The 20,627-nt window shown below is 35.9% G+C and overlaps 1 protein-coding gene across 2 annotated transcripts in view; it reads left to right on the top strand.

The window, feature by feature from the left end:
• The window catches only part of trh (PAS domain-containing protein trachealess), a 97,150-nt gene that overhangs the window by 55,163 nt on the left and 21,360 nt on the right, over positions 1 to 20,627 (top strand). For both annotated transcript variants that reach the window (XM_069505894.1, XM_034979969.2), the window contains exon 5: positions 17,327 to 17,495. In XM_069505894.1, the coding sequence (XP_069361995.1) occupies positions 17,327 to 17,495 (169 nt within the window). The remainder of the gene's footprint in view (positions 1 to 17,326; positions 17,496 to 20,627) is intronic.

The raw sequence follows: 20,627 nt of genomic DNA, 5'->3' as shown, positions 1-20,627 counted from the left end.
TTGCCTACATTCTACTGTATATAAAAAAACCGGTCAAGATCGAGTCGGACTCCCACACGAAGAGTCCCGTACCATGGTACAAGGTAATATTTTGAGTTTTTTAAAATTTATTGCTATAGCGGCAATAGAAAATACGAATTCTATGAAAACTCTTTTACGGTTCACGAAATACTTAACTCTTATTCTAATACTTATTCAGATACAAGTTAGCTCGCGACTGCAATACCAGACCAGACCAGAGGAAATTTAGAAATCCTTAAATGCCGAATTTCCCCTGCCGGGAATCGAACGCCGGCCCTCCGCTAATAAGACCACAGAGCTCACCACTGCGCCAGGGAGGTGTATTGTGTACAAGGCAGATGTCGACAATAGGCATAATATTTACCTATAGTCCGCGACAGGTTGACATGGCAATCGGGGTATGAGGCGGGGGGACGCCCCGCACACCACGTCATCCGCGCTCTCCTAGACCGGGTTAGCGCGGGGGCTATGCGGGTGTGTGGGGCGTTCCCTCCCCGATTGCCATTTTAACCTGTCGTGTACTATAGGTATAGGCAGAAGTCGACAATATAGGCATAACAGGTAGGTTCCGTATGTACTTACGTCTGCTACAACGTTAAGCCCACGTACACACACGTGAGCCTTATCTGAGATCAGTGGCCTAACGCTGGTGATACTATCGCGTCCGCGTCTCAGATCGCCTGTGAAACAGTCAAACTATGAATGAAGCTTATTCTTTAAACTTTACAAATTGTTATGGCTTCTAATACTTCCCAGTCATTAAAGTAACAGCTTATTATAATAATTTTTATAGACTGCGAAAAACATTGAATTTTTCAAATTTTCGTTAAATACGTTTCCTCTTCTTCGAAACCTTAATTCGGGTCCGTCTTCGAGATGAAAACTATCTCTGTAATAAATTTCAATGGAGTATGGACCTTGAAAAAAAGACTGTGTAACCCACTTTGCTTTTATTGTCGGTTAAAATGTAAGGGTAACCCTAACGTTGCTTTGACCACCTGTTATGCAACTGGATATATCTCGATTTCGACTTCCTTCTGTAAAAAAGTATTTCAAAATAATTTTCACGAAAAAATTTATTCTCGCGAAAATGGAAAAATTTACATCCAGATGAAATTAAACATTACGAAATTAAAGGAAAGGAGGAAAAGATCTGAAAACTGAGAAACAGTTGATTCAAAATGGCTGGAGGGTGGTGTGAGGGAGACAACGGATGGGGGGAAAGAGAAATGAGATATGCTAGTCACGTCCCGGGCAAGGCGCGCGCGTGCTCTTCATTCTAATGCTGGAATACTCACACACCCCCCAAACACTCACACAAATGAGGCCCAAACTTCTAAAGGCTCATGTACACATTGGCCCAAAGCGTTTGGCAAGTGCCGGCTATTGAGTAAATCTGGTGCCTTCGAATTGTGCCAAGATTTTTTGTATGAAAACCCTAAAGTCGGCAAGGCAACGCTACCGCTGGCAAATGTGCGCCAAATGGCTTTGTACAAATTCGCCGAGTGCATTAGACGAGTCTCTCTCTGCATCATATTCCTCATTGGTGAGGGTAGTGACCCTTTTCCATTATTATTCATGTAATGGTTGGAGGATAATAATGCAGTTGTTTCCCAGATCCTTCCGCATAATGACCTGAGTTACGAGATTTCAAATCTTAGGTTTAACTGTTACTATCAGATATTGTGAAAATAATCGGGAGCAACGTTTAACGTGCATTGGCCGAGTACCTCGGGCCAATGTGCTCAAGGCTGTTTACATATGGACATTAGGCGTCGGTGTGTGTGGACGTAAAATACATAAACTTCCTGGTAAATAAGCAGACACAACTTTCTTATAGCTTCCTCATAAGCCCTGCTGCTGTTATATTAAATTCTGCCGCCATTTTTTCCGGGACCCCTAAAGACTGATGATAACGTCGACAATAGGAAATCCGAAATCGTATTTTCTATGGATACTTAAATCGGAAAATGGATATTTTACTTTTTGTTTTGACATGCTTGGACCCTTCGTTTTGGAAATTATTTACGTGATGCTTCTTGTCTGTTCATTATTGTGAGTTATGGGCGTACTTCGCGAGTTATGGACATCATTTCTCAGATATACTTATTTCCATTTATTCTTTCTTTCTTTTATAACCAATGTTTACTTACCTACCTACTAATATAACTTATGTTCTGTAGGTCTGAACATTCCTGTAATTTCAGGACTTATGGTTGCAGTGAACGATTTTTAGAATCTTCCATTATCATCACTTCCACTGCTGAACATAGGTCTCAACTCTCAGTGTAGGGCCTTCCACATGCCACGGTTTTGCGTCGCCTGAATCCAGCGGCTCTCTGTAAATCTTCCATCACACTTCTTCAATTTCACTTGAGATCACATCTTTCGCAAAAGTCTTATTTCTTTGAAATCTCAGTAAGGACAAATTTTCATTGATAAACTGAATTTTATTGTCTTTATGAAACCGATGATCTTGGATACCGTGAACTAAAATTTGGCAGTTGAAAATGTTTTCTCCTGAAGTTTTAAATCGGTAAAGACATACCACAGAAATAATATTATACTTATTTCTGTTCCACCTAAAGTAGTAAATATGTATTACAATTGTGTTAGAGAGTCCAAATTTTTTTGTAAACCTTACGATTTCTAAAATTGAAATATGTTCTAGTCCAAAGCTTACTTAAATAATACACAGACAATTTTAAGGTGTCATATCACGATTCACAATGGGCAACGAGGAAAATATTGCAAGGAATCCTGCATTTAAGGTACATTTCAGTGATATTTAGTTGCTTAAAAAGCACATAACTTCGATGATAAGTACATAATAAATATTACACGCATAAAGTCAAGATGTCTTCTTATCACAATATAACAATCACAAGCCAACAGTCACATAACAAATGCAACATCAAAATCACCTGTCAACAGCATCAAATTTGTGGGCCCTCACCTCAATCGTTGAATCGGTAAACGCCATAAAATGCTTAGGATCTTTCCCAGAAGCGACCACCGTAACGTCACCATTGTTCGAGCTATTCACATGCACAGCACCACTGCGGATACACGACAACTGAATGCTTAATAGGATCTCACAATTATATTTGATAAATTTATTTAAAGAAAACATTTGCATACGCCGTGAAAGGAGCAAGAAAGTTAGATAGTTTCCAATCGATGGTCAATGACAATCAAGATAATTTCTACGTTCTTCGAATTCTTTTTTTAAAGCACCTGTGTATAAGGTATTTTGCGTTGGTCTGTCCGCATAATATGGTAGATTTCTTTGACTGTATCATCATCATCATTGTCCGACCGATAGTCGTAAACTGGTCGTAGGTCTCTTGTAGGGACTTCCACACGCCTCAGTCTTTCATCGCCTAAATCCTGCTGCTCCCTGCGACACGTTTGATGGGTCTTCCAACGTGCTTTCCGGTGCGAGATCACCGTTCTAGCAACTTTATTGACTGTATCCAACAAAAGTTCACTTGAACATTTTTTTCTATTTTTACTGAAATCTTAGTTTCTACCGTCGAATTGTCACTAAAGCACCAGTGTAGAAGATTTTCTTTTGCACTTAGGGCAGATTAATTTCACTTTATCACACAAAAGCTTACATAAAAAAAATCTGTTTTACTTCCGACCTTTTTAATTTAATTTAAGCATTTTTAAATTTTAAATTTTTATCCCTTTGCAAGGCATAAGTAGATTTTATTCCTCATAGCAATTTTAATGTTGAATGATATCTTAGGTTCAGTTTCTGTTTGAGTTCATTATTGGTCGCACAATTCATCTTTTAAGTATTCAGAAATTACAATATTTGCTTGTTTAATTAAGATATCAAAAAAAGTCTTCAGTTTTATTTTAATTCTATTATGAGATAGTTGTACTCGTATTTACTGAAAACTTAAGTCTGTACATTTCTGTCAATAAATTCACATAGTTGAACGTTAAACTCAGCTTGGCAGAAAGTTAATTCTTTGAATTCAGTCTTACAAATGTCATAAGAAACGTGATTGTTATTTTCACGTAGCTTTTCATTTTTAAAATTCCCATTCTTGACGTTACAAACAATCTTATCGTTAAAAGAATCATGTTCATTTAATTTCACTACAAAAGTCGGCTTTCCAGTATCCGAGGTTGTTTGCACAGGTTCTAGTTCGCCTTCTTCACTGTCGTTTGTAATGCCACCTGCTATGCGATGTATGATAACATTCAGTTCATTCATAACTATGACTGTACGTGAGGTGTCTTCATTTGACTACCATGGTTGAGCTTTGGTAACTCGAACTCTAATGTAATTTGCATAAGGTACGTGGTGTATCGATAGTAATGTGGTTGGTTCATAATTTAGGAACTTTGAATTTGATATTATGTGTATCAACAAAATTCGTAGGTATGTTTTAAGTTTCAAATAGGTAGCTTTAATAAGCATTAAAATTTTAGTAAAAACAAAAAATATTCCTCAGCCATAAGAAAATTAGGAACGAAGGAACAGGACAATAGAAAAGATGTGAAAGTCAAAAAAATCGATTTTACCTTCAGCCAAAAAATGGGTAGGTACGGTATCTAATGAGTTTTTCAAAATAGCATTTAATTTTTAATTGATCAAGTGCCAATTTTATAATGTCTCACTCAGAGTCGCTAATCGTTACTTAAGATTGAATTTTAATTCAACAGAAACAAACAAACAATCAAACGAGACAGATTTATGTGAGACATATAGTGTCCGTGAACTTAGCAGAGCATGTGCTAGCAGATCAAAAATAAAAAGGAGTTCTATTCGCATGCAGAAGAGTTCTAGAGTTCCTGATACTTTTTAAAGAAAGTTCTGGCGTTTTAACCAAAAAAATCGCAGTTAAAATAATGCTCTGCTAACTTCCGGTAGCAGATCATTTTCGAGCAAAGCAAAAAAAAAAGACAGTTCTGTACGCATGCAGGTCAGTTCTATAGTTCCTCATACTTAATAATGATAGTTCTGGCCATTTAAGCTTAAAAAAAATCGATTGAAAAAATGAAAAAAAATTCAAACTTTATAATCACAAGTCATTCAAAAAATTCCAGCAGCTAGAACTCTGATCTGAGAGGCGGGAACTCCTCGATTTATTCTAGCTTATTAAACAAGCTATCGAATAAACCTACAAACTAAACCAGAACTCTCATAAAAATGCCAGCAGAGCATACAAGAAGAGTCAATTACTTTAAATTTTTGAACTTAGTATCAAAAGTTATTAAAAAAACTCCAGCAGCTAGAACTCTGATCTGAGAGGCGGGAACTCCTTGATTCATTCTAGCTTATTAAACAAGCTATCGAAAAAACCTATTATCTAGCCTGGAACTCTCAAAAAGATGCCAGCAGAGCATACAAGAAGAGTCAACTACTTTAAATTTTCGAACTTAATATCAAAAGTTATTTTAAAGAATCCAGCAGCTAGAACTCTGATCTGAGAGGCGGGAACTCCTCGATTTATTCTAGCTTATTAAACAAGCTATCGAATAAACCTACAAACTTAACCAGAACTTTCATAAAAATGCCAGCAGAGCATACCAGAAGAGTCAATTACTTTAAATTTTCGAACTTAGTATCAAAAGTTATTTAAAAAACTCCAGTAGCTAGAACTCTGATCTGAGAGGCGGGAACTCCTCGATTTATTCTAGCTTATTAAACAAGCTATCGATTTAACCTACAAACTGAACCAGAACTCTCATAAAAATGCCAGCAGAGCATACAAGAAGAGTCAACTACTTTAAATTTTCGAACTTAATATCACAAGTTATTTAAAAGAATCCAGCAGCTAGAACTCTGATCTGAGAGGTGGGAACTCCTCGATTTATTCTAGCTTATTAAACAAGCTATCGAATAAACCTACAAACTAAACCAGAACTCTCATAAAAATGCCAGCAGAGCATACCAGAAGAGTCAATTACTTTAAATTTTCGAACTTAGTATCAAAAGTTATTTAAAAAACTCCAGCAGCTAGAACTCTGATCTGAGAGGCGGGAACTCCTCGATTTATTCTAGCTTATTAAACAAGCTATCGAATAAACCTACAAACTAAACCAGAACTCTCATAAAAATGCCAGCAGAGCATACCAGAAGAGTCAATTACTTTAAATTTTCGAACTTAGTATCAAAAGTTATTTAAAAAACTCCAGTAGCTAGAACTCTGATCTGAGAGGCGGGAACTCCTCGATTTATTCTAGCTTATTAAACAAGCTATCGAATAAACCTACAAACTAAACCAGAACTCTCATAAAAATGCCAGCAGAGCATAACAGAAGAGTCAATTACTTTAAATTTTCGAACTTAGTATCAAAATTTATTTAAAAAACTCCAGTAGCTAGAACTCTGATCTGAGAGGCGGGAACTCCTCGATTTATTCTAGCTTATTAAACAAGCTATCGAAAAAATCTACAAACTTAACCAGAACTCTCATAAAAATGCCAGCAGAGCATACCAGAAGAGTCAATTACTTTAAATTTTCGAACTTAGTATCAAAAGTTATTAAAAAGAACCCAGCAGCTAGAACTCTGATCTGAGAGGCGGGAACTCCTCGATTTATTCTAGCTTATTAAACAAGCTATCGAAAAAACCTATTATCTAGCCTGGAACTCTCAAAAAGATGCCAGCAGAGCATACAAGAAGAGTCAACTACTTTAAATTTTCGAACTTAATATCAAAAGTTATTTTAAAGAATCCAGCAGCTAGAACTCTGATCTGAGAGGCGGGAACTCCTCGATTTATTCTAGCTTATTAAACAAGCTATCGAATAAACCTACAAACTTAACCAGAACTTTCATAAAAATGCCAGCAGAGCATACCAGAAGAGTCAATTACTTTAAATTTTCGAACTTAGTATCAAAAGTTATTTAAAAATCTCCAGTAGCTAGAACTCTGACCTGAGAGGCGGGAACTCCTCGATTTATTCTAGCTTATTAAACAAGCTATCGATTTAATCTACAAACTGAACCAGAACTCTCATAAAAATGCCAGCAGAGCATACCAGAAGAGTCAATTACTTTAAATTTTCGAACTTAGTATCAAAAGTTATTTAAAAAACTCCAGTAGCTAGAACTCTGATCTGAGAGGCGGGAACTCCTCGATTTATTCTAGCTTATTAAACAAGCTATCGAAAAAATCTACAAACTTAACCAGAACTCTCATAAAAATGCCAGCAGAGCATACCAGAAGAGTCAATTACTTTAAATTTTCGAACTTAGTATCAAAAGTTATTAAAAAGAACCCAGCAGCTAGAACTCTGATCTGAGAGGCGGGAACTCCTCGATTTATTCTAGCTTATTAAACAAGCTATCGAAAAAACCTATTATCTAGCCTGGAACTCTCAAAAAGATGCCAGCAGAGCATACAAGAAGAGTCAACTACTTTAAATTTTCGAACTTAATATCAAAAGTTATTTTAAAGAATCCAGCAGCTAGAACTCTGATCTGAGAGGTGGGAACTCCTCGATTTATTCTAGCTTATTAAACAAGCTATCGAATAAACCTACAAACTAAACCAGAACTCTCATAAAAATGCCAGCAGAGCATACCAGAAGAGTCAATTACTTTAAATTTTCGAACTTAGTATCAAAAGTTATTTAAAAAACTCCAGCAGCTAGAACTCTGATCTGAGAGGCGGGAACTCCTCGATTTATTCTAGCTTATTAAACAAGCTATCGATTTAATCTACAAACTGAACCAGAACTCTCATAAAAATGCCAGCAGAGCATACCAGAAGAGTCAATTACTTTAAATTTTCGAACTTAGTATCAAAAGTTATTTAAAAAACTCCAGTAGCTAGAACTCTGATCTGAGAGGCGGGAACTCCTCGATTTATTCTAGCTTATTAAACAAGCTATCGAATAAACCTACAAACTAAACCAGAACTCTCATAAAAATGCCAGCAGAGCATAACAGAAGAGTCAATTACTTTAAATTTTCGAACTTAGTATCAAAAGTTATTTAAAAAACTCCAGTAGCTAGAACTCTGATCTGAGAGGCGGGAACTCCTCGATTTATTCTAGCTTATTAAACAAGCTATCGAAAAAATCTACAAACTTAACCAGAACTCTCATAAAAATGCCAGCAGAGCATACCAGAAGAGTCAATTACTTTAAATTTTCGAACTTAGTATCAAAAGTTATTAAAAAGAACCCAGCAGCTAGAACTCTGATCTGAGAGGCGGGAACTCCTCGATTTATTCTAGCTTATTAAACAAGCTATCAAATAAACCTACAAACTGAACCAGAACTCTCATAAAAATGCCAGCAGAGCATACAAGAAGAGTCAACTACTTTTAATTTTCGAACTTAATATCAAAAGTTATTTTACAGAATCCAGCAGCTAGAACTCTGATCTGAGAGGCAGGAACTCCTCGATTTATTCTAGCTTATTAAACAAGCTATCGAATAAATCTACAAACTTAACCAGAACTCTCATAAAAATGCCAGCAGAGCATACCAGAAGAGTCAATTACTTTAAATTTTCGAACTTAGTATCAAAAGTTATTAAAAAGAACCCAGCAGCTAGAACTCTGATCTGAGAGGCGGGAACACCTCGATTTATTCTAGCTTATTAAATAAGCTATCAAATAAACCTACAAACTGAACCAGAACTCTCATAAAAATGCCAGCAGAGCATACAAGAAGAGTCAACTACTTTAATTTTCGAACTTAATATCAAAAGTTATTAAAAAAACTCCAGTAGCTAGAACTCTGATCTGAGACGCGGGAACTCCTCGATTCATTCTAGCTTATTAAACAAGCTATCAAATAAACCTACAAACTGAACCAGAACTCTCATAAAAATGCCAGCAGAGTATAACAGAAGAGTCAATTACTTTAAATTTTCGAACTTAGTATCAAAAGTTATTAAAAAGAACCCAGCAGCTAGAACTCTGATCTGAGAGGCGGGAACACCTCGATTTATTCTAGCTTATTAAATAAGCTATCAAATAAACCTACAAACTGAACCAGAACTCTCATAAAAATGCCAGCAGAGCATACAAGAAGAGTCAACTACTTTTAATTTTCGAACTTAATATCAAAAGTTATTAAAAAAACTCCAGTAGCTAGAACTCTGATCTGAGACGCGGGAACTCCTCGATTCATTCTAGCTTATTAAACAAGCTATCAAATAAACCTACAAACTGAACCAGAACTCTCATAAAAATGCCAGCAGAGCATACCAGAAGAGTCAATTACTTTAAATTTTCGAACTTAGTATCAAAAGTTATTAAAAAGAACCCAGCAGCTAGAACTCTGATCTGAGAGGCGGGAACTCCTCGATTTATTCTAGCTTATTAAACAAGCTATCAAATAAACCTACAAACTGAACCAGAACTCTCATAAAAATGCCAGCAGAGCATACAAGAAGAGTCAACTACTTTTAATTTTCGAACTTAATATCAAAAGTTATTTTACAGAATCCAGCAGCTAGAACTCTGATCTGAGAGGCGGGAACTCCTCGATTTATTCTAGCTTATTAAACAAGCTATCGAATAAATCTACAAACTTAACCAGAACTCTCATAAAAATGCCAGCAGAGCATACAAGAAGAGTCAACTACTTTTAATTTTCGAACTTAATATCAAAAGTTATTTAAAAAACTCCAGTAGCTAGAACTCTGATCTGAGAGGCGGGAACTCCTCGATTTTTTCTAGCTTATTAAACAAGCTATCGAATAAACCTACAAACTAAACCAGAACTCTCATAAAAATGCCAGCAGAGCATAACAGAAGAGTCAATTACTTTAAATTTTCGAACTTAGTATCAAAAGTTATTTAAAAAACTCCAGTAGCTAGAACTCTGATCTGAGAGGCGGGAACTCCTCGATTTATTCTAGCTTATTAAACAAGCTATCGAAATAAACCTACAAACTTAACCAGAACTCTCATAAAAATGCCAGCAGAGCATACCAGAAGAGTCAATTACTTTAAATTTTCGAACTTAGTATCAAAAGTTATTTAAAAGAACCCAGCAGCTAGAACTCTGATCTGAGAGGCGGGAACTCCTCGATTCATTCTAGCTTATTAAACAAGCTATCAAATAAACCTACAAACTGAACCAGAACTCTCATAAAAATGCCAGCAGAGTATAACAGAAGAGTCAATTACTTTAAATTTTCGAACTTAGTATCAAAAGTTATTTAAAAAACTCCAGTAGCTAGAACTCTGATCTGAGAGGCGGGAACTCCTCGATTTATTCTAGCTTATTAAACAAGCTATCGAAAAAATCTACAAACTTAACCAGAACTCTCATAAAAATGCCAGCAGAGCATACCAGAAGAGTCAATTACTTTAAATTTTCGAACTTAGTATCAAAAGTTATTAAAAAGAACCCAGCAGCTAGAACTCTGATCTGAGAGGCGGGAACTCCTCGATTTATTCTAGCTTATTAAACAAGCTATCAAATAAACCTACAAACTGAACCAGAACTCTCATAAAAATGCCAGCAGAGCATACAAGAAGAGTCAACTACTTTTAATTTTCGAACTTAATATCAAAAGTTATTTTACAGAATCCAGCAGCTAGAACTCTGATCTGAGAGGCGGGAACTCCTCGATTTATTCTAGCTTATTAAACAAGCTATCAAATAAATCTACAAACTTAACCAGAACTCTCATAAAAATGCCAGCAGAGCATACCAGAAGAGTCAATTACTTTAAATTTTCGAACTTAGTATCAAAAGTTATTAAAAAGAACCCAGCAGCTAGAACTCTGATCTGAGAGGCGGGAACTCCTCGATTTATTCTAGCTTATTAAACAAGCTATCGAAAAAATCTACAAACTTAACCAGAACTCTCATAAAAATGCCAGCAGAGCATACCAGAAGAGTCAATTACTTTAAATTTTCGAACTTAGTATCAAAAGTTATTAAAAGAACCCAGCAGCTAGAACTCTGATCTGAGAGGCGGGAACTCCTCGATTTATTCTAGCTTATTAAACAAGCTATCAAATAAACCTACAAACTGAACCAGAACTCTCATAAAAATGCCAGCAGAGCATACAAGAAGAGTCAACTACTTTTAATTTTCGAACTTAATATCAAAAGTTATTTTACAGAATCCAGTAGCTAGAACTCTGATCTGAGAGGCGGGAACTCCTCGATTTATTCTAGCTTATTAAACAAGCTATCGAATAAACCTACAAACTAAACCAGAACTCTCATAAATATGCCAGCAGAGCATACCAGAAGAGTCAATTACTTTAAATTTTCGAACTTAGTATCAAAAGTTATTTAAAAAACTCCAGTAGCTAGAACTCTGATCTGAGAGGCGGGAACTCCTCGATTTATTCTAGCTTATTAAACAAGCTATCGAAAAAACCTATAATCTAGCTTGGAACTCTCAAAAAGATGCCAGCAGAGCATAGAAGAAGAGTCAACTACTTTAAATTTTCGAACTTAGTATCAAAAGTTATTAAAAAAACTGCAGTAGCTAGAACTCTGATCTGAGAGGCGGGAACTCCTCAATTTATTCTAGCTCTCTCAGATCAGAGTTCTAGCTGCTGGATTCTTTTAAATAACTTTTGATATTAAGTTTGAAAATTTGAAGTGATTGACTCTTCTTGTATGCTCTGCTGGCATCTTTTTGAGAGTTCCAGGCTAGATTATAGGTTTTTTCGATAGCTTGTTTAATAAGCTAGAATAAATCGAGGAGTTCCCGCCTCTCAGATCAGAGTTCTAGCTACTGGAGTTTTTTTAATAACTTTTGATACTAAGTTCGAAAATTTAAAGTAATTGACTCTTCTGGTATGCTCTGCTGGCATTTTTGTGAGAGTTCTGGTTAAGTTTGTAGGTTTATTCGATAGCTTGTTTAATAAGCTAGAATAAATCGAGGAGTTCCCGCCTCTCAGATCAGAGTTCTAGCTACTGCAGTTTTTTTAATAACTTTTGATACGAAGTTCGAAAATTTAAAGTAATTGACTCTTCTGGTATGCTCTGCTGGCATTTTTATGAAAGTTCTGGTTAAGTTTGTAGGTTTATTCGATAGCTTGTTTAATAAGCTAGAATAAATCGAGGAGTTCCCGCCTCTCAGATCAGAGTTCTAGCTGCTGGATTCTTTTAAATAACTTTTGATATTAAGTTCGAAAATTTAAAGTAGTTGACTCTTCTAGTATGCTCTGCTGGCATTTTTATGAGAGTTCTGGTTCAGTTTGTAGGTTTTTTCGATAACTTGTTTAATAAGCTAGAATAAATCGAGGAGTTCCCGCCTCTCAGATCAGAGTTCTAGCTACTGGAGTTTTTTTAATAACTTTTGATACTAAGTTCGAAAATTTTAAGTAGTTGACTCTTCTTGTATGCTCTGCTGGCATTTTTATGAGAGTTCTGGTTCAGTTTGTAGGTTTATTCGATAGCTTGTTTAATAAGCTAGAATAAATCGAGGAGTTCCCGCCTCTCAGATCAGAGTTCTAGCTGCTGGATTCTTTTAAATAACTTTTGATATTAATTTCGAAAATTTAAAGTAGTTGACTCTTCTGCTATGCTCTGCTGGTATTTTTATGAGAGTTCTGGTTAAGTTTGTAGGTTAATTCGATAGCTTGTTTAATAAGCTAGAATAAATCGAGAAGTTCCCGCCTCTCAGATCAGAGTTCTAGCTGATGGATTCTTTTAAATAACTTTTGATACTAAGTTCGAAAATTTAAAGTAATTGACTCTTCTTGTATGCTCTGCTGGCATTTTTATGAGAGTTCTGGTTTAGTTTGTAGGTTTATTCGATAGCTTGTTTAATAAGCTAGAATAAATCGAGGAGTTCCCGCCTCTCAGATCAGAGTTCTAGCTGCTGGATTCTTTTAAATAACTTTTGATATTAAGTTCGAAAATTTAAAGTAGTTGACTCTTCTGCTATGCTCTGCTGGTATTTTTATGAGAGTTCTGGTTAAGTTTGTAGGTTAATTCGATAGCTTGTTTAATAAGCTAGAATAAATCGAGGAGTTCCCGCCTCTCAGATCAGAGTTCTAGCTGATGGATTCTTTTAAATAACTTTTGATACTAAGTTCGAAAATTTAAAGTAATTGACTCTTCTTGTATGCTCTGCTGGCATTTTCATGAGAGTTCTGGTTTAGTTTGTAGGTTTATTCGATAGCTTGTTTAATAAGCTAGAATAAATCGAGGAGTTCCCGCCTCTCAGATCAGAGTTCTAGCTGCTGGATTCTTTTAAATAACTTTTGATATTAAGTTCGAAAATTTAAAGTAGTTGACTCTTCTTGTATGCTCTGCTGGCATTTTTATGAGAGTTCTGGTTCAGTTTGTAGGTTAATTCGATAGCTTGTTTAATAAGCTAGAATAAATCGAGGAGTTCCCGCCTCTCAGATCAGAGTTCTAGCTACTGGAGTTTTTTTAATAACTTTTGATACTAAGTTCGAAAATTTAAAGTAGTTGACTCTTCTTCTATGCTCTGCTGGCATCTTTTTGATAGTTCCAGGCTAGATTATAGGTTTTTTCAATAGCTTGTTTAATAAGCTAGAATAAATCGAGGAGTTCCCACCTCTCAGATCAGAGTTCTAGCTACTGGAGTTTTTTTAATAACTTTTGATACTAAGTTCGAAAATTTAAAGTAATTGACTCTTCTTGTATGCTCTGCTGGCATTTTTATGAGAGTTCTGGTTAAGTTTGTAGATTTATTCGATAGCTTGTTTAATAAGCTAGAATAAATCGAGGAGTTCCCGCCTCTCAGATCAGAGTTCTAGCTGCTGGATTCTTTTAAATAACTTTTGATATTAAGTTCGAAAATTAAAAGTAGTTGACTCTTCTTGTATGCTCTGCTGGCATCTTTTTGAGAGTTCCAGGCTAGATTATAGGTTTTTTCAATAGCTTGTTTAATAAGCTAGAATAAATCGAGGAGTTCCCACCTCTCAGATCAGAGTTCTAGCTACTGGAGTTTTTTTAATAACTTTTGATACTAAGTTCGAAAATTTAAAGTAATTGACTCTTCTTGTATGCTCTGCTGGCATTTTTATGAGAGTTCTGGTTAAGTTTGTAGATTTATTCGATAGCTTGTTTAATAAGCTAGAATAAATCGAGGAGTTCCCGCCTCTCAGATCAGAGTTCTAGCTGCTGGATTCTTTTAAATAACTTTTGATATTAAGTTCGAAAATTTAAAGTAATTGACTCTTCTTGTATGCTCTGCTGGCATTTTTATGAGAGTTCTGGTTTAGTTTGTAGGTTTATTCGATAGCTTGTTTAATAAGCTACAATAAATCGAGGAGTTCCCGCCTCTCAGATCAGAGTTCTAGCTGCTGGATTCTTTTAAATAACTTTTGATATTAAGTTCGAAAATTTAAAGTAGTTGACTCTTCTGCTATGCTCTGCTGGTATTTTTATGAGAGTTCTGGTTAAGTTTGTAGATTTATTCGATAGCTTGTTTAATAAGCTAGAATAAATCGAGGAGTTCCCGCCTCTCAGATCAGAGTTCTAGCTGCTGGATTCTTTTAAATAACTTTTGATATTAAGTTCGAAAATTTAAAGTAATTGACTCTTCTTGTATGCTCTGCTGGCATTTTTATGAGAGTTCTGGTTTAGTTTGTAGGTTTATTCGATAGCTTGTTTAATAAGCTAGAATAAATCGAGGAGTTCCCGCCTCTCAGATCAGAGTTCTAGCTGATGGATTCTTTTAAATAACTTTTGATACTAAGTTCGAAAATTAAAAGTAGTTGACTCTTCTTGTATGCTCTGCTGGCATCTTTTTGAGAGTTCCAGGCTAGATAATAGGTTTTTTCGATAGCTTGTTTAATAAGCTAGAATAAATCAAGGAGTTCCCGCCTCTCAGATCAGAGTTCTAGCTGCTGGAGTTTTTTTAATAACTTTTGATACTAAGTTCAAAAATTTAAAGTAATTGACTCTTCTTGTATGCTCTGCTGGCATTTTTATGAGAGTTCTGGTTAAGTTTGTAGATTTATTCGATAGCTTGTTTAATAAGCTAGAATAAATCGAGGAGTTCCCGCCTCTCAGATCAGAGTTCTAGCTGCTGGATTCTTTTAAATAACTTTTGATATTAAGTTCGAAAATTTAAAGTAATTGACTCTTCTTGTATGCTCTGCTGGCATTTTTATGAGAGTTCTGGTTTAGTTTGTAGGTTTATTCGATAGCTTGTTTAATAAGCTAGAATAAATCGAGGAGTTCCCGCCTCTCAGATCAGAGTTCTAGCTGATGGATTCTTTTAAATAACTTTTGATACTAAGTTCGAAAATTAAAAGTAGTTGACTCTTCTTGTATGCTCTGCTGGCATCTTTTTGAGAGTTCCAGGCTAGATAATAGGTTTTTTCGATAGCTTGTTTAATAAGCTAGAATAAATCAAGGAGTTCCCGCCTCTCAGATCAGAGTTCTAGCTGCTGGAGTTTTTTTAATAACTTTTGATACTAAGTTCAAAAATTTAAAGTAATTGACTCTTCTTGTATGCTCTGCTGGCATTTTTATGAGAGTTCTGGTTTAGTTTGTAGGTTTATTTGATAGCTTGTTTAATAAGCTAGAATAAATCGAGGAGTTCCCGCCTCTCAGATCAGAGTTCTAGCTGCTGGGTTCTTTTTAATAACTTTTGATACTAAGTTCGAAAATTTAAAGTAATTGACTATTCTTGTATGCTCTGCTGGCATCTTTTTGAGAGTTCCAGGCTAGATTATAGGTTTTTTCGATAGCTTGTTTAATAAGCTAGAATAAATCAAGGAGTTCCCGCCTCTCAGATCAGAGTTCTAGCTGCTGGAGTTTTTTTAATAACTTTTGATACTAAGTTCAAAAATTTAAAGTAATTGACTCTTCTTGTATGCTCTGCTGGCATTTTTATGAGAGTTCTGGTTTAGTTTGTAGGTTTATTCGATAGCTTGTTTAATAAGCTAGAATAAATCGAGGAGTTCCCGCCTCTCAGATCAGAGTTCTAGCTGCTGGGTTCTTTTTAATAACTTTTGATACTAAGTTCGAAAATTTAAAGTAATTGACTCTTCTGGTATGCTCTGCTGGCATTTTTATGAGAGTTCTGGTTAAGTTTGTAGGTTTATTCGATAGCTTGTTTAATAAGCTAGAATAAATCGAGGAGTTCCCGCCTCTCAGATCAGAGTTCTAGCTACTGCAGTTTTTTTAATAACTTTTGATACTAAGTTCGAAAATTTAAAGTAATTGACTCTTCTGGTATGCTCTGCTGGCATTTTTATGAGAGTTCTGGTTCAGTTTGTAGGTTTATTTGATAGCTTGTTTAATAAGCTAGAATAAATCGAGGAGTTCCCGCGTCTCAGATCAGAGTTCTAGCTACTGGAGTTTTTTTAATAACTTTTGATATTAAGTTCGAAAATTAAAAGTAGTTGACTCTTCTTGTATGCTCTGCTGGCATTTTTATGAGAGTTCTGGTTCAGTTTGTAGGTTTATTTGATAGCTTGTTTAATAAGCTAGAATAAATCGAGGAGTTCCCGCCTCTCAGATCAGAGTTCTAGCTGCTGGGTTCTTTTTAATAACTTTTTATACTAAGTTCGAAAATTTAAAGTAATTGACTCTTCTAGTATGCTCTGCTGGCATTTTTATGAGAGTTCTGGTTAAGTTTGTAGGTTTATTCGATAGCTTGTTTAATAAGCTAGAATAAATCGAGGAGTTCCCGCCTCTCAGATCAGAGTTCTAGCTACTGCAGTTTTTTTAATAACTTTTGATACTAAGTTCGAAAATTTAAAGTAATTGACTCTTCTGGTATGCTCTGCTGGCGTTTTTATGAAAGTTCTGGTTAAGTTTGTAGGTTTATTCGATAGCTTGTTTAATAAGCTAGAATAAATCGAGGAGTTCCAGCCTCTCAGATCAGAGTTCTAGCTGCTGGAATTTTTTTAATGACTTGTGATTATAAAGTTTGAATTTTTTTTAATTTTTTCAATCGATTTTTTTTAAGGTTAAATGGCCAGAACTATCATTATTAAGTATGAGGAACTATAGAACTGACCTGCATGCGTACAGAACTGTCTTTTTTTTTTGCTTTGCTCGAAAATGATCTGCTACCGGAAGTTAGCAGAGCATTATTTTAACTGCGATTTTTTTGGTTAAAACGCCAGAACTATCTTTAAAAAGTATCAGGAACTCTAGAACTCTTCTGCATGCGAATAGAACTCCTTTTTATTTTTGATCTGCTAGCACATGCTCTGCTAAGTTCACGGACACTAGCCATATACCTAGCTCTTGTCTCGTTTTAACTAAACTTAAGTAACGATTAAGCGACTCTGAGTACGGATGTTAGAGTTAATGGTTTGAATCTAAAAAAATACTCTCGATGGAAGGTAACTGAGCCATCCGTTGTGTTCTTTTGTAGTTATTTTTAAATGTGTTGTCTTTGTCCGCAGGTAGAAATGACGGGCAGCAGTATATTCGACTACATCCACCAGGCTGATCACAGCGAGATCGCGGAGCAACTGGGCCTGTCCTTAGCGGGCAGGTCGGGGGGCACCGGTCTGAACAGTCCCGCCTCAGGGAGTGAAGAGGGCAGTCAGCATGGGACTAATAATCCTGATGGTATGTAGAATATATTTTTTTTATTATTATTAGATATGACAACGATAAATTGTAACAACATTCACAATTATTAAAAACAGTTCACAAACAATAGACTAGTTGACACTTTTTTTAAGTTGGTCTTAAATGGTTAATATTTGTCCTATTAGATCAAAAAAATTAACACTATATTTTTTTGCGCCCTAAAAACCGTAAAACTTTAATTTAAAAATATATTTTTCTTAGACAGGTGAAAACACTGTCGGCCATGTTTGGCCCATAGATAGATTATCTGTGCTCTGACGTCATGCATTTGTAAACAACAGCATAACCTCCCAAAGTTTAATAAACATGACTTCTATACTAGTTTACATGAAAAATATAGTAATTATCGTTATTGTATCATCCGAGAATGTAAAAAACGCATCACGCACTACAACCATCAATTATAGGCATATACATTATACAGCATTACGTAGGTCTCCGGTTCAAATTTAATTAACAATAAGATACATTTCTTTCTTTTGCAATAGGTTTATCAAGGCTATCATGATCAACCCACTGCCGACTCACAACAGGGCACGGGTCTCCTCTCAGAGTGAAAAGGGTTTTGGCCATAGTGTGGATTGGCAGACTTCACACGCCTTTGAGAACATTATGGAGAACTCTCAAAGCAAAAAGAAAATAAAGAGCTGAGTGCGTATCAGATCACGCATGAGGTAGGGTTCCGTCACTGTCATCATGTTCAACCCATCGCCGGCACACTGCAGTACAGGTCCTCTCAGAATTAGAAAGGTTTAAAGCCGTAATCCCCCACGTTGACCGAGTGCGGATTGGCAAACTTCACACACCTTTGAGAACGTTACCGATTTTAACGAAATTTGGTTCAGAGATAAACTATTTTTTTTACGACCATGTTATTACCTTGTCGTTGTAATTTTTGTAAGTACTTTGTCCTACTTAGGCAGGATATACTTAGTATGTTACTTACAAACATTTTAGTTTACCTACCTGATCGTTGGCTAAAACCATCGATGTGTAAAACTAAATAACTGGTTTAGTTACAGCCGCACTCAGAGTCGCTTAATCGTTACTTAAGTTTAGTTAAAACGAGACAAAGCTATATCTCTCAAAATCTGTCTCGTTTTAACTCAATCTTAAGTAACTATTAGCGACTCTGAGTGCGGCTGTTAGACTAATAAGACATTGTTGAGTAGGTTGTTACTTATAGGTATAGCGAAAAAATCCGCCAATATCTTAGACACGGGTTTTTTACAAAGAATGAGTTTGCTAAAAATAAACGCTATTTTGGGATAATACGTACCAAAGTAATCTGTTTTTATTTTATAAAATAAACTGATCGATATAGATTAGTCTTCTAAGTAACCAAATGGATAGGTAATGGATAAAAATAAATGTCCGTAGATATATCGACAAAAAAATTTCAGATCAGTTGGAGCTTAGATCATCGAGAAATTGATACAATACAGATTATTTTAGTATCGGAAAAGGAAATTAACTTTGGTTTAACCTAAATTTACCTTGACTACGATTAAAGTAATAGCTAATACTATAACAGGTACAGTTCTTGAAATTCACGAAGGCTAGTGAACTTTACTTGTGGTAACGTCGTTTACATGGTCATTGCGTAAATGTGCGTGCATGTCGGAACAATCAGTCGCGAGCAAGCGCCGTCAAACCCACACTTTTAGTGTACCTTACGTATACCGATACGACTTAAACACAAGCATGAGTCAGTGGCCTTCGTGAAATGCAAGAACTATAATAATGTGCGTAGGGATAAGATGCCCGCAACTAGTCAGCGTTTGGATTTAAGTTTTTAGAAATCCTATGGGAACTCTTTGATTTTCCGAAATAAAAAATAGCCTGTGTCCGGTGCAAGCTATATCTGTAACTTTTGTCAAAATCAGTGAAAAGATAACAGACAGCTTTAGCACTATTACGTACAGTAGGTACGCGGTAGAAAATAATGTACATCGACCTTTAGAAAGAGATAGCGGTTTTGTAGAGCATTGTCTCTATCGTTGAGACCGGCAAAACGTCACATAAGTATGAGTGACAGAGACAACGCTCTACAAAGCCGAAATCTCATTTTAAAGATCGATGTACTTACATTATTTTCTGCCGGGTACCTACTGTAGTTAGATAATATTCTGTGATATAGTATGGATTGTATGAATTTGTGGTCCATAATCATCGGATCTAACAAACACTATCTACCGCGGTTGTTTGACAGCTAGAATGTCACGATCGCAATCATCTCTGATTGGTTAATGCTCGCTCACTATTGGCCACAATGCATTGTTGCAACAAGAATCGCACAAATTCAGCCAATCAGAACAATTGAGATTGTAATAATGATTGATGCAGGTTTTAGACAATCGCCCTACTGGTATCTAGTTGTATTGATGTACGTGAGTTCGACAGCGATGCCTGGTCCATTGTTGGATGAAATCTAAACTGCAATTATGTGCTAAAATCCTATCCCGCGATCATTTGCGGATTTGAATCGCATCCGGCTTTAGGTGGATTGAGATTTGAAATGTAGTACGCGACAGGTAGAAATGGCAATCGGAGAGGGAACGCCCCGCTCACCCGCACAGCCTCGTCACAGTGACGTGCGGGTGGACGGGGCGTCCCCTCGCCTCGTACCCCGATTGCCATCCCAACCTGTCGTGGACATAGTTAGATGTTATATAAAACTGCTAATGACTATCTAGGTAGGTATCTATCCATGAAATTAAATTTTATAGGACGACGAAAAACTAACGATTTTTAACGATTTTTATTATAGAAGGCTCGTAAAATCTAAACTATTAAGTATATACGAGTACCTACCTATTATAAATGCGAACGTTGTCTGTCTGTCTGTCTGCCAGCTAGCTTTTCACGGCCTATCCATTTACCTAACCGATTTTGACGATTTGGTAAGGGCTTGCAACCTGTTTTTTGTCCCTAAAAATCAAAGAGGGGATTTTTTAAGCTGCGCGCATCATCAAATGATACTACTTATATTATATGGTTTAGAACTCTACAACAACGCTTTTACCAAGGAGAATTCTAATAATTTCTCTGCATCACCTTAGCTGCTATTAAAGGCGCACTTAAATTAAAATTTAGCACCGAAAAAGT

The sequence above is a fragment of the Maniola hyperantus genome, chromosome 21 (assembly GCF_902806685.2).
Source record: "Maniola hyperantus chromosome 21, iAphHyp1.2, whole genome shotgun sequence".
NCBI lineage: Eukaryota > Metazoa > Arthropoda > Insecta > Lepidoptera > Nymphalidae > Maniola > Maniola hyperantus.
Note: the sequence above shows the minus strand (reverse complement) of the source record. Positions and strands in the feature narration are given on the sequence as shown.